Below are 11,553 nucleotides of genomic sequence, written 5' to 3' on the forward strand. Positions count from 1 at the left end.
GGGCTGCGGCTTTAAACCTTGGGGGGTCCAGTTTGCAGTTACATTCTTCCTAGACATGCTTCACTTGTTAAATATATGTTGTGTTTTCTACATTCCCAGCTGATAAGGTTCTAGGATTTGTGTGCACTCTCCTAATCCCTATGCTGGGGTTCTTTGGGCTCAGAACGAAAAGGAATGGAACCCTAAAAACAAAATCCATGGGCCGTGTGTTGTGACATAGGGTCCAGAGGGTCTCAGTTGGTCTCGTACGATGAGAGAAGAGCTGCGTCCACTGGTTCCATGCAGGAAGGGCAAGTGAAGGATCGCATGAGCCAGTCATCTATACAGTCCATATGGTAAATGTGCATGCAGGGCAGGAATCGTAAGGGGTCCCCATACACAAAGTCCATCATACAGATCACGCACCTGAAGAGAGCAGAAGTTACTACAGATTGCAAGGTACAGACATTCACGTTAATGAGTGCAAACTGAAATAACTGAATCTACGTAGGTGTTAGATTTCTGATGACATTTAATCACTTTGCAGCCTATTGGGTGGGTCCTATGGGGGCTGTGTATTAAAGAGGGGCCAGGCTGCTGAAGACCCCTCTTCTCTGCACCAGAAGTGCTTTTTATTCTTCCATGGGAAGAAAGAAAAAGCAGCATTCAGTTACTGGAGCTAAAACGTATAGGTCTGGATTCATTAACCGTGACCACTGTTGGTGTATGCAACCTTCTAGAAAAAATGACTACCCAAATATATTACCCATATTCCTTTTTCTCATGCATTTCTCTGCTTTACAGCCAACAAGACCCTTATAGATAATAATCTGGAGACCGTATCAGCCATGAGCAGCACAGGGTGCAGCTATTGTATATATATAGGGATCTAACAACGCTGTCATTCTGTAAACAGAAGAGATTGGGTATTTATAGCTTTTCTACAGTGAATACGTTTACATCTGGTCACGTAACGCGCGCATTTCCATAAGAAGCTTTAAGCAACGGTACGGTTTGCCGTTTTAGCTACATATTTGCTGTGGAGTTTAACACCCGCGTGGGTGAGAATTCGCCTTCCATTGAGCAGCCTACAGGGAAATTAGTCCATAGACGTTTCTTGCGGGCTACAAGCCCTGATGACGCGGGAATGTTTTAACGTGAAAAGAACGCACCATCAGAGCTTGCCCTCCATAATACCCCCTCCGCATGCCGCCCCGTGAGAGCCGCCTGTAGGATCCATGCCCTGGGAATCACCTTCCCAGGAGACGGCAAGCACCAGGGAGACGCAGAACTCGCCCTTTACAAGAAAACACAGAGTTTCCAATCCTGAGAAAAGCCAGGCAGGGACCCAGATAACCATTTACCCGGATATTATTCCGAAAATGTATGATTTTCCCTAAACTGCGTTCTCCGGCAACTCTAGCGATCAGAGAATTTCAGACCTAATAACCGGCGGCTGCCAGCGACTTACTCTCTGATCTTCTTTTCCGAGCCGTCTCTGCCAGGGTCATACACGCCTTTAGGCAGATGCTGTATGAGTCCTATCCTTTGAGCTATTCTGATCTGCTCTTCTTCGGTCAGCTGCGTTGCGAGGCGGCTCTGGCTTGGAGTGGGGTGGTACACCGGGACCGGAGCCTGCTCCTGAAAGATACACAGAACTGGTTATGAAAGGAACACAGTATCCATAAATCACAGGAGAGAGATGAAATTACCGCTGGCTGCACACACAATGTCCGCTCTGTCTCCACCGCACCGCCCCAGCAATATGATATGAAACAATATATAACGCCGCCGCTTTTCTGCCGCTTTCGACAAACAGCAAATACAGTCTTCTTATTCTCCGAAGAACTTTTAAAAAGGATCTGAGATTGTATTACAAAAACAGGATTCCCTCTGAAACGCTCGTTACAAAATTAAGATTACAAGTTAAACGCTATGTTTGTTAGCGCGATGGGTCTAGAAGTCTTCGAAATGCTTCAAGGTCATGTAAAGGACACGAACATAAAGAGCCATCTATTCTGCCCATTCCTACGTAACCAAATTTAACTATAATTCTCATTCGACAACAAAAGGTAAATTTTATCCTTGGGGGAATTCCCGTGAAAAGGAACGGTTTTCAGCTTTGAATAATAAGGTACAGATATCTAGTAGAGCCGGACGCCAGTTACAGGGAAATGGAACGAGACCCGTGGACACAATCCTCCTGAATGAGCTTATAAGAGTATTTGACCGCATCATGCGTTGGTTCATGACATCATCGTTGCACGGCCACAGGAAATCTTTTGTGGTCTTGTAGGACATGCTGCGTGGCAAAAACAAACCCCAAACCACTTCCAAGAAAGCGGAGAGGCGAGCGATTCACTGAACAGATCGATTCTGCATCTTACAGCGGCAGCTCATTTAAATCAAAGAGAATGTATTGGGCAGAGCAGAGGATTTTAATGCTGGTGATAATTAGTTTATTTAACTGAAATCAATTGTTATTTTGGTTCTTGGTGTCAGACCTTCAGCCGGAAAACGGACTTGAGGGCTCTGACACATTCAATTACCCCAAGAGGCCTTCTGGCCCTACTGATCAGGCTTAAGATGTTAAGATGCCAGACGGCGCGGTCTCCTCCCCGACCAGCTGTCTCCCCGAGGCTATGCCAGTTGCTGCCGTCTTACACCATTAAATCACCAGACTGCTGACACTCACGCTACGAAGAGTCTCCTGCTTCTAGATCCCTCCCAGCAACCATACATCCTCAAAACACGCGTCCTTTCACCAGGAGAAATAAAACAGTTCTGTGATAGCGATACTGCGCAAAAGGAACCCTCGGGGATACCTTAAAGTTCACGAATGGGTCTCCGGTTTCATCCTGATACATTCATATTGATTGAAGTTCACATAACAGAAACGGCAAATACAAGACGAGTCATGAAATAAACGCGGACACGAAACGTCCAGCCTACCGGGAACGTGAAGACGGACGGGTTCTTTACATATGACCGTTTTTGAGGAGCTATTCTCTTTTGGATGCTGGGGTGTCAGAATTCCAATTGAATCATTATATTGAGACGTAGGATTTGGCGGCAGATAAGAACTCTTTGGCCCATCTAGTAGAACCGGTTTTTCCTGATTTAGAGACACAGATCTTGTCTCGTCCTCAGGATATTTGTAAAATATTAATAAAAAGATAACTGTCTCACGGACGGACTGCAAGTTGATTTCTTATCAGTAGTCTTGATTTATGACTAATTGTTTTTCCTGTAAGCCGTGGCCTTTATCCAAGTTAATGACGTGTAGACTAAAACAGTGATCCCGTTAACACGCCATGTGTAATCTCTGTGTCACACGGCTGTTTGGGTCATACATAAAGCCTTGTCCCCTGTAAGTGTCCTTTTCATAGAAAAGAATCACACATTTTTTTCATTTTATACAATTTTAATGTGGAACGTGCAATAAGTCCAAGGTGTAAGATTACTCTCTACCTGGTCGCATTATCTGCCCGTCATTACAGATCTCGAACCAGAAATTATCCAAGGAGACATTATTTACCAGTAACATATTAATATCATTGGCTTTAGTAGGCGTCACTGAGTGTACTCCGTGGTCTTTACTGGCAGCTATCAAAAGATCACACAAGTGCCCCCTCCAAACGATGCCCCGGTGGTAGGCAAGCAGGGTATTCACTAACCTGGAGCTTGCAGGACAGTCCAGACTTTCAGATCTCCGATATCACCGTGCATTACGGAGGTGTCAATCACAGTAAGCAAGAAGGGCTACGTTGACCCCACATACGAGGGGATTTATGCGACTATGCATTATGCAGGGCCAGCTGAGCCCTTATTGACTGTTGAGCTCGCTGGAGTTGGCGCTTCACATCGATATCACCTATGATTTCAAACGTGATTGCATCGTTGTCACATCATCAAGATGCGCTCATTACGGAGATTTGGATATAATAGAGCTAAAGGTATCGCTCAACACAGGGAAAAAAATATTTTAGATAAAGAAAGAAGTCACTTAAAGCTCACTTTGTTTTTACAAATTGGAACGCGTGATTACGAAGTTTACCATCTAAGTAATTGGTGTTTATAGTATACGGAATTGCTGTTAAAACTCTCATTTTCGTATCTCTTTAATATTTTGCTTTCAACCGCAAACAGGCGGAATATTTGGTACGCTGAAAAAGAGGTCAATCAATGTTCCATCCAGGCTTTTGTGGTAATCTCTGGGATAAAGATTAGTGAAAGATTACAGAGCTCCGCGCCGCAGCACACAGAAAAAAAATGGATTCTGTTCAATGAAGAAGTAGATTTCTGGACAGCAGCACTGAAGCCTGAACACGGACTGTTCCAAAGCACCCGCCGACATCAGATGGATTATCACGTGTGTGGAAACAATGACAGGCCTACCCTATAACTTTCTCCTTCACCATTTACTGTCCCTGCCAGGCCTGCTAGAGAAGAATGAACATTAAAGTATTCTGCGTATTTCAACATCCCTTCTACAAAGAAAAAAAGAAAAAAGTTAACCGAGATAGAAGCTGCAGCCCTACAGTAGCCCACCAGCTGCATGGTCACTAATTGGCTGCTCTGAATCAAACTCATCCCGTAGCTGAGCCAGTGCTGGAGCTGACTGGTGGGGTACACCTGCGCTGAGATGACATCACCTGCGCTGAGATGACATCACCTGCGCTGAGATGACATCACCTGCGCTGAGATGACATCACCTGCGCTGAGATGACATCACCTGCGCTGAGATGACATCACCTGCGCTGAGATGACATCACCTGCGCTGAGATGACATCACCTGACCCCTAGATCAGCACTGGAGACCATCAAGCGACGGTCAGCAGCCAAATCCTGGTTGTTTGAGAGCAGTAAGATGAAAGTACTTCCCGCGCACCTTTACAAATGAGACAGCCGCCCCGGACACTGAAACTTACCATAACGAACAGAGATTTGGGCGTGTGAGGTTCAAGTTCAAATTATATGCTATGCAGAAATGTAAAGAATTTCCTCCTAAACTGTATAAGTATTTAAAGAATACCAGTGCTGGTTTTATACTGAAAGTTATGTTACACCATTACAGGAAAAGGGACAATAAATAAAATTAAAAAAAGCGTGGGGCTTTCCCTTTAAATAAAGAAGACAGGGACGTTGCCAATAAGACATCACAAGGTGCGCTGCGTATATAACGCGAGTCACGAGAGTATACCGGCCAGGAATTATCAACAAGTACCAAGGTGAGACTCTAATCTCTTAAACTCTATCACAACCTCTGACAAAGCAGAATTCTGAGCATAATACTTAACCTCAGAGCGGCTACAGAGTGACCTCAGAGAATGACATCACCAGGAGCCCATTCCTTATCGTTAAACTACACATACTCTTTGTATAGTAAATATTTGCGCTGCTCTAAACATGCCTACCGTGCATTAGAGAACCTTTCTTTGTCCCATGGCTGGCTGCTTTTACAATATTCAGAACTCGAAACTTAAGGGGATGTCCAATAAACGAATGGCCACATCATACTATTTCCAGGACACGTATGCATTTCACATGTTACTGGGCATGACGGGTAATGTGCTGACCTGCAGTACATGGGGAGGCATAACCGAGTAACTGATCATCTTTTCGGTATATTTTCGGAAACTCAGGCACTACAGTATCCTACCATGCGTGGGGCTGGGTACAAGAGTGAAATATAACAACTATATACTTCGCGCATGAAAAGGGAACCATCGGGGGGGGGGATCAGAGATGAGCAAAGTGTCCGTACAGAGACACCCAGCGCCCACGATGTATGGGGAATTGAGTCAAATGCCCATGCTTTCTACCCACAGAAACAAAATATATAAACAACAAGCGTCCTCCGTATTGACGCGCAGGAGACTTGCAGGGACGGGATAAGTCGTCCTGCGGGGCCGACTGCATTCCTCGATCATGTGTTGCCTCCTTAGATGAGCTCATGGAACTAAAGAACTCTTTATTAAGCGCAGAGTCAGCCAGCCTTCTACCTGACCCGGGAACAGACGCGGTTTGTTACATTACCTTAGCCAATCACACAAGCACATATTTGCCGAAAGAGAAGCAAACTCGCTCACGCAAGTATCTGCCGAGGAGACGTTAACATGAACGCTTGCAGAGACCGGAGCAGCTTGTCACCCGCGGACAGCCCTCGCACGCTCGAATTACCAAACTAAAAGCCTATGTGGCAGTCATTTACACGCCATGCCACGCACACCGGCGGTAAAACCGCACATACGGATGTGCTTAATGTTACAACCAACACCACGGCCCGTGCACTCACCCTGCAGATACCGCTCGGGTACGTTTGGTAAATATGACATCATTTTTTTCTTTCCAGTAAACATATAGCTGACTGCAGGATCTTAACGCACTTAGCACTACAGCGCCTGGGAGCCGCGGCCTTGTCTGTGTTGGCAATTCAGGAGGAAAGAGCGAAGGTCCGGTGCGTGTAAAAAAGGACAATATCATTACAAAGGTATGCACATGCATGTGTCACGTAAACCCCAAATTAACATGATTACAGCTCATTAACAATAAAATACGTTTCTACGTCCAGAATGGGGATTAGTCACTTGCAAATCATACTTTCTCAACACCACTTCATAATCATACCGGCAGAGCCCGACTACAGGATATGATGAAAGCCGACATCACCAACGCGATCTGCTGTGTCATCATACGTACACTAAAATGTATCCCTAGAGGTTCTCGAGGCTTGAATGTAGGTGCCAGCAACTCTCAGTCTAGAACGCCCTACTCTACACTAGTTTCATAACATACGTTTAAAGAAATTAAAGTGGAAGTGAAAGTTTTTTAGTTCATTTAACGGCCCCAGCGTGCATGAAACTCAGAGCTGCGATAGAAAGTCCTCCAGCAGGTCAACATCCCAACAGCAAAGGATGGAGCTCCGCTGGACCAGAATATGCCCGACAGCCGGCACTGCTGACGGACGCCAGGAGGGACTTCCAACAAGCAGAGCTGCACAAGGAGAAGTATTCACTATGCTAGACATTCATTTAAATGCAGAAACTCTACTCAGCAGAGTGAACAGCTGCACGGACACTCGTGTCTGCATACGGTGAGCACCAGTTCCACCACATAATGGGATGGACATGTGTGTGTGTGTGTGTGTGTGGGGGGGGGGATCTGGGAAGGCATGTGTGCACGAGGATTATGTCCTTTTAACCTAATCCTTGGGATTTAGGATGGGAATAAAAAAGTTTTATAGCCAGAAAAGCTGGTGACACAGGCTGGGCTTGAAAAACATCATCACTTTAGTTCTGTGGGTGATGAACAGAAGAATGCATTAAGTGGAACTTCCTGTTTTTAATCTAGGTTGGGTGCAGGGGTTCCAATTCTAAATCTAAAGTAATGTAGACATGGACCCCAACATGAACACAGAAACGTACACGTGGGATTCTTAATATATGTAATAGCTGAGACAAACCATTACGCAGCACCCTCCTTGTAAATGCACGGGGGGGGATTGGGTATGGGGAACGCTCCCATATGGATTTACCCCTTTGCCCGCTGTTAAGTTTTCTTTTGAGGGAACTAGGGAATTGTGTTATTAAAATATCAATCAGATGGATTAATGCTTTATCTACAGCATACCATCTAAGTGCAGAAGAGGTGTTTGGTGCAAACGATGGCTGCCGGCACGTGATAAACCTACCGCGAGTTAGCGCCATCTCAACAAAAACTCCAGGTGGGGGTCTAATGAGACCTTGGTGCGCATGTGCAGAAAGTTATCCCATTTGTTTCAATGGCAGTACTTCCAGAAGCCAATGAGGGAAGCAAAACATTGGAGCAGCTGCAGCTTCTTCCTAACGTAAGCAACAACAATCCCAGCACGTGAAAGTATGTTGTAAGTATTAAGGGGCTTCCAGGGGCACGCGAGTATCGCCATAATCAAATCTACAGAGGGAATCTAGCATCTTGTATATACTTTTCAGTAGCCACAGTCAAAACGCACAATACCGTGCCCGCAAACAAAACACAAAGTCTGAAGCCCGGCGTCCTAAAACTCACCAGAGCCGGCGTGGTTACAGCTCTTGCCTGCGTTCATCCATCAGCCACGGAGCTTTAACCAACATTCTGGGCTTTATTACCTCGCGTCCCTTCACATCAAACCGAATGTTAACAGCAAAGATATTCAGGGGCCAGGAAAACTAAAAATCTATTAAAAACGGGGACGAATAATGAAAAACACACTAAATATCAGTCTGTATACGGAGTAACGAGCATCTAGACACAGACGGCCACGGATTACAGCAAGTCTGACAGCACAAGTAGGTGAACGTCCGTTCTTCCTTCATTCCAAGACAGCCCAGAAGAAGAAAAAAAAATGCATACATATACATATATATATATATATATATATATATATATATATATATATATTTAAATAAAAAAAAAAAAAGGCTCTCCTCCCACCTCCGAGTCCTGGCGTAACGCGAATAAGCCTCCAAAAAATGAGAAAAATCATTAATATTAACAATTTTTAATATTAACACCTCCATCCAGCAAAGAACACAGACACATTGTAACAATCAAAGGTTGGCGTTTTAGTAATTAACCCCCTTGGTTTACTAACTTCCACAGCTGAGAGGGTTTAGTGTTGCGCAGCCTGCCTCCGGTAACGGATGTCGTGATGAGAAACCAATCGGTATAATCTGCGCTCCACACAAAGGTCAGTAAGTTAGGCGGCTGCTGAAAGGGAAGTGATGTCTGTTCCTAACAGAAACAAGAAAAGAACTGCAGCAGACAGTGAGGTCACCATCCTGCTCATAACAAAGGAGGCTTCGGAGCGCCGCTAGGCCCCAGCCTGCCGTCCAAACCCAGGAGACTCGCTGACCTTACTGTCAACTCCCCGCTGACTGATGTATTACACTCTAATCACCCGGCGGCCAGACGTCTGAATCAGCGCCGAGTCCCAAAAATTACACGCCCCCCCCTACCCAAAAAAAAAAATAAGAAAAAAATTCCTTTGTCACTACAGGGCCTGAAAAACAAAGGAAAATATACTGAGGGTCTCTATGAACGCGGAACTGCCGCAGAAATTCTACCCGGGAGCCGGCAAACAAAGGAGTTTCTTTTTCACTTGGACCATTTTTTATTTTTTTTTAGTTTCAACATAACTTTTACATTTTTTTTAAATTGAGCACAGATTTAATATGCCAATAATTAATAAAAATATATATTTAAAAAACATATATTAAAAGAGACCTTAATGGCATTGTTTGAAGTAAGACGACTGCGAAATTCTCCATGTTTTGGCCAAAACACCGGCCGAGTTGTGTTTACCAACAGAGCGCATTCTGTTTGCTTTGTTAACATACAGTTTGTTTAGATCACCCAGTCCTTCGGCTCTCTATGGCGAAGCAGCGCATGCACAGACGTATAAAGATGCATTAAGATAGGTGAATGGCTACCGGTTCCCGGGAGGAGCGGGAAACGCGTGCCACCTGCTAGTTTGGGTGGGAATAGTTGGCATCGGTGGGACGGATGAGCCTCTTGGCTAATGGTTCATGATCAGGACGTCTGCAACGAGCCCAATAACCCCAGCGAGGTGCCATCAGAAAGTGTATTCTGTATCGCAATGCGGGGACGGCCCAATATACCCCAGCCACAGAGGAACTGCCCCGAAGCTGTCCTCATCCCAATACTAGCCGAGCGTGCGGCTCATACACCCCACTGGCACACAGCAGGGGCACTGGGGTATTAGAATTACGTGCGTGGCTGGCAGAGACGCGTCGGGTTATGGATAAGAAGCAGCACCCTTTACATGCCAAAGAAATTCTGCCTGCACGTGAAGCTACGAATAGCAATAATTGCGCCCCACCTGGCTGGGCGATCGGAACAGAAGCCCGGAGGAGGTGGCTGACCGGACGAGAACCCTTTTCCGCAAACCGCACAAAAACATGAAATACATCCAAAAAAACACCGTTTAACCCTTTCTAAGCCAAAGGTCTAGAACGGTAACACTCTGCCCACCTCCTGGAAGTCATCTGTAAGTAAATGCCCCCGCTATCTGCATATAATGCTTTCTTACCAGTCCGGCCCTCGGCAGGGATACACAGTGACCACACAGTGAATAAGTGGCTGGGGATGAACTACAACTCCCAGGACCTTTGGCCACCATTCACGGCACATACCTTTTGCCCAACCCCCCCCAGTGATAAGGAAATACACCCAAAAGCAGTCTGCTTTAGGGGCATATGAGGGCCTCCAGGTGTGACTTCCGCTCCAATCATTCACAGCCATGTGTCTGTGAGTGATGCGAGTGGCAGTGCAGGGGCTGGATACAGCACGGGGGGGGGTTATTGAGGCTTACCTGGTATGGGGGCGGCGGCTCCTGGTCTCCGTCGGTCCCGTCCCCGTAGCTGGCACGGTCGGACTGGGATTCGTGCAGGAGGGATATATCATCAGAGGTCGGAGACTTGAGGCAGTTCCCCATCTTGTCCCTGGGGCTTCTCACTATGACACCGAGGGGCCTCCCCTGCGGCTAAAATATACACCCAGACTCTGAGCGAAGCTTCTCGCCTGGACAGCCGAGGCCTGCCTGCGGCCCCAAAACAACCAGCACTACCCCGGCAGCGAAGAGTCCCCGGGGCTAATCACCCTCTCGCTCCCCGTCGCTCTCAGTTGAGGTCCCAGTCGCCATTACTGACCACAGAGCCCACAGACACTGAGTGACGTCACGCCAGCCGGGAAACCACGCCCCTGTGTTTGTGTCTGGGAAGGCGGGGCTGAGCATAGCGGTTATCACGTGATCTAGACACCATTTCGGTGCTGGGATAGATGGTTTGTTATAGGAAAGCAGTAATGGTTTGGGCCAAATACATAAAGGGCTTAATACGTCCTGATAAAAGTGCTGGGCGGGTCAAGGGGGCGGCGATTGATCCTAATGTAAGACTTTGCTCCAGAGTAGCTGTTTAAAAGTTTAGCCCACTGTGCCATGATGCTGCAACCCGAACCGAGGTTTAAAGAGACCTCATCTCCCTTCATGTGATATACTTACCGTCAGTCACGGGTTCAGCGAACGCACCGGCCAGGGGTCCAACAAGAGTATGCGTTCATGGAAAGCCCTGTCAGTAACTTAAATTGGAATACTTTCCTGCTGCTGATTGGATGCTCCAAGGATCCAATCAGTGACAAGAATCAGCAGATTCATCAGCATGGCCCCCATAACCATGGCCCCCGTAACCATGGCATTTGGCAGGCATAACTGGGAACTTGTGGGCTCCGGCTACCCAGAGCTTACCCTTGCAGGATGGGGCCAGGAATAACCACTGACATTGCGGGAAATGGGCAGGGAGTGGGGCATGTCAAGACCCAGAGGATTCGGTTGTTGACCCAGAGAACCTAAAAAGTGGCGCTTCTCCCAGAGTTCTCTGAGCCAAACCCAGAGAGTTCCTAGGTATGGCGGGGCCACCTAACACTCGTTATGTCACCCTGTGGTCGTAGGGGAGCAGCAGCTCCTACAGAGAGTCTGAGCCGCAGTGAAGACCTGTATGTGAGGCAGAGGGTGTTTCAGAGAGTGTGTATGTGAGG

The 11,553-nt window shown here is 46.6% G+C and overlaps 1 protein-coding gene across 1 annotated transcript; it reads right to left on the reverse strand.

Annotated features, from left to right (window-relative positions):
• Window positions 1-10,707, reverse strand: RNF11 (ring finger protein 11). Its single transcript, XM_053469847.1, has 3 exons — window positions 10,334-10,707; window positions 1,451-1,620; window positions 1-405 (listed from the first exon to the last, which is right to left on the reverse strand). The coding sequence occupies exons 1-3, from the start codon at window positions 10,454-10,456 to the stop codon at window positions 234-236; spliced, it is 465 nt and encodes a 154-aa protein (XP_053325822.1). The 5' UTR covers window positions 10,457-10,707; the 3' UTR covers window positions 1-233.
• Window positions 10,708-11,553: the final 846 nt, after the last annotated feature.

This window comes from Spea bombifrons, chromosome 6 (genome assembly GCF_027358695.1).
Source record: "Spea bombifrons isolate aSpeBom1 chromosome 6, aSpeBom1.2.pri, whole genome shotgun sequence".
NCBI classification, from domain to species: domain Eukaryota; kingdom Metazoa; phylum Chordata; class Amphibia; order Anura; family Pelobatidae; genus Spea; species Spea bombifrons.

Coding starts and splice junctions, on each gene's coding strand:
- RNF11 (XM_053469847.1), bottom strand. CDS start 10,456: ATGGGGAACTGCCTCAAGTCTCCGACCTCTGATGATATATCCCTCCTG. Junction 1,621..10,333: donor AGCCGCCGCCCCCATACCAG/GTAAGCCTCAAT, acceptor TGTATCTTTCAG/GAGCAGGCTCCGGTCCCGGT. Junction 406..1,450: donor TCGGAAAAGAAGATCAGAGA/GTAAGTCGCTGG, acceptor TGCTCTCTTCAG/GTGCGTGATCTGTATGATGG.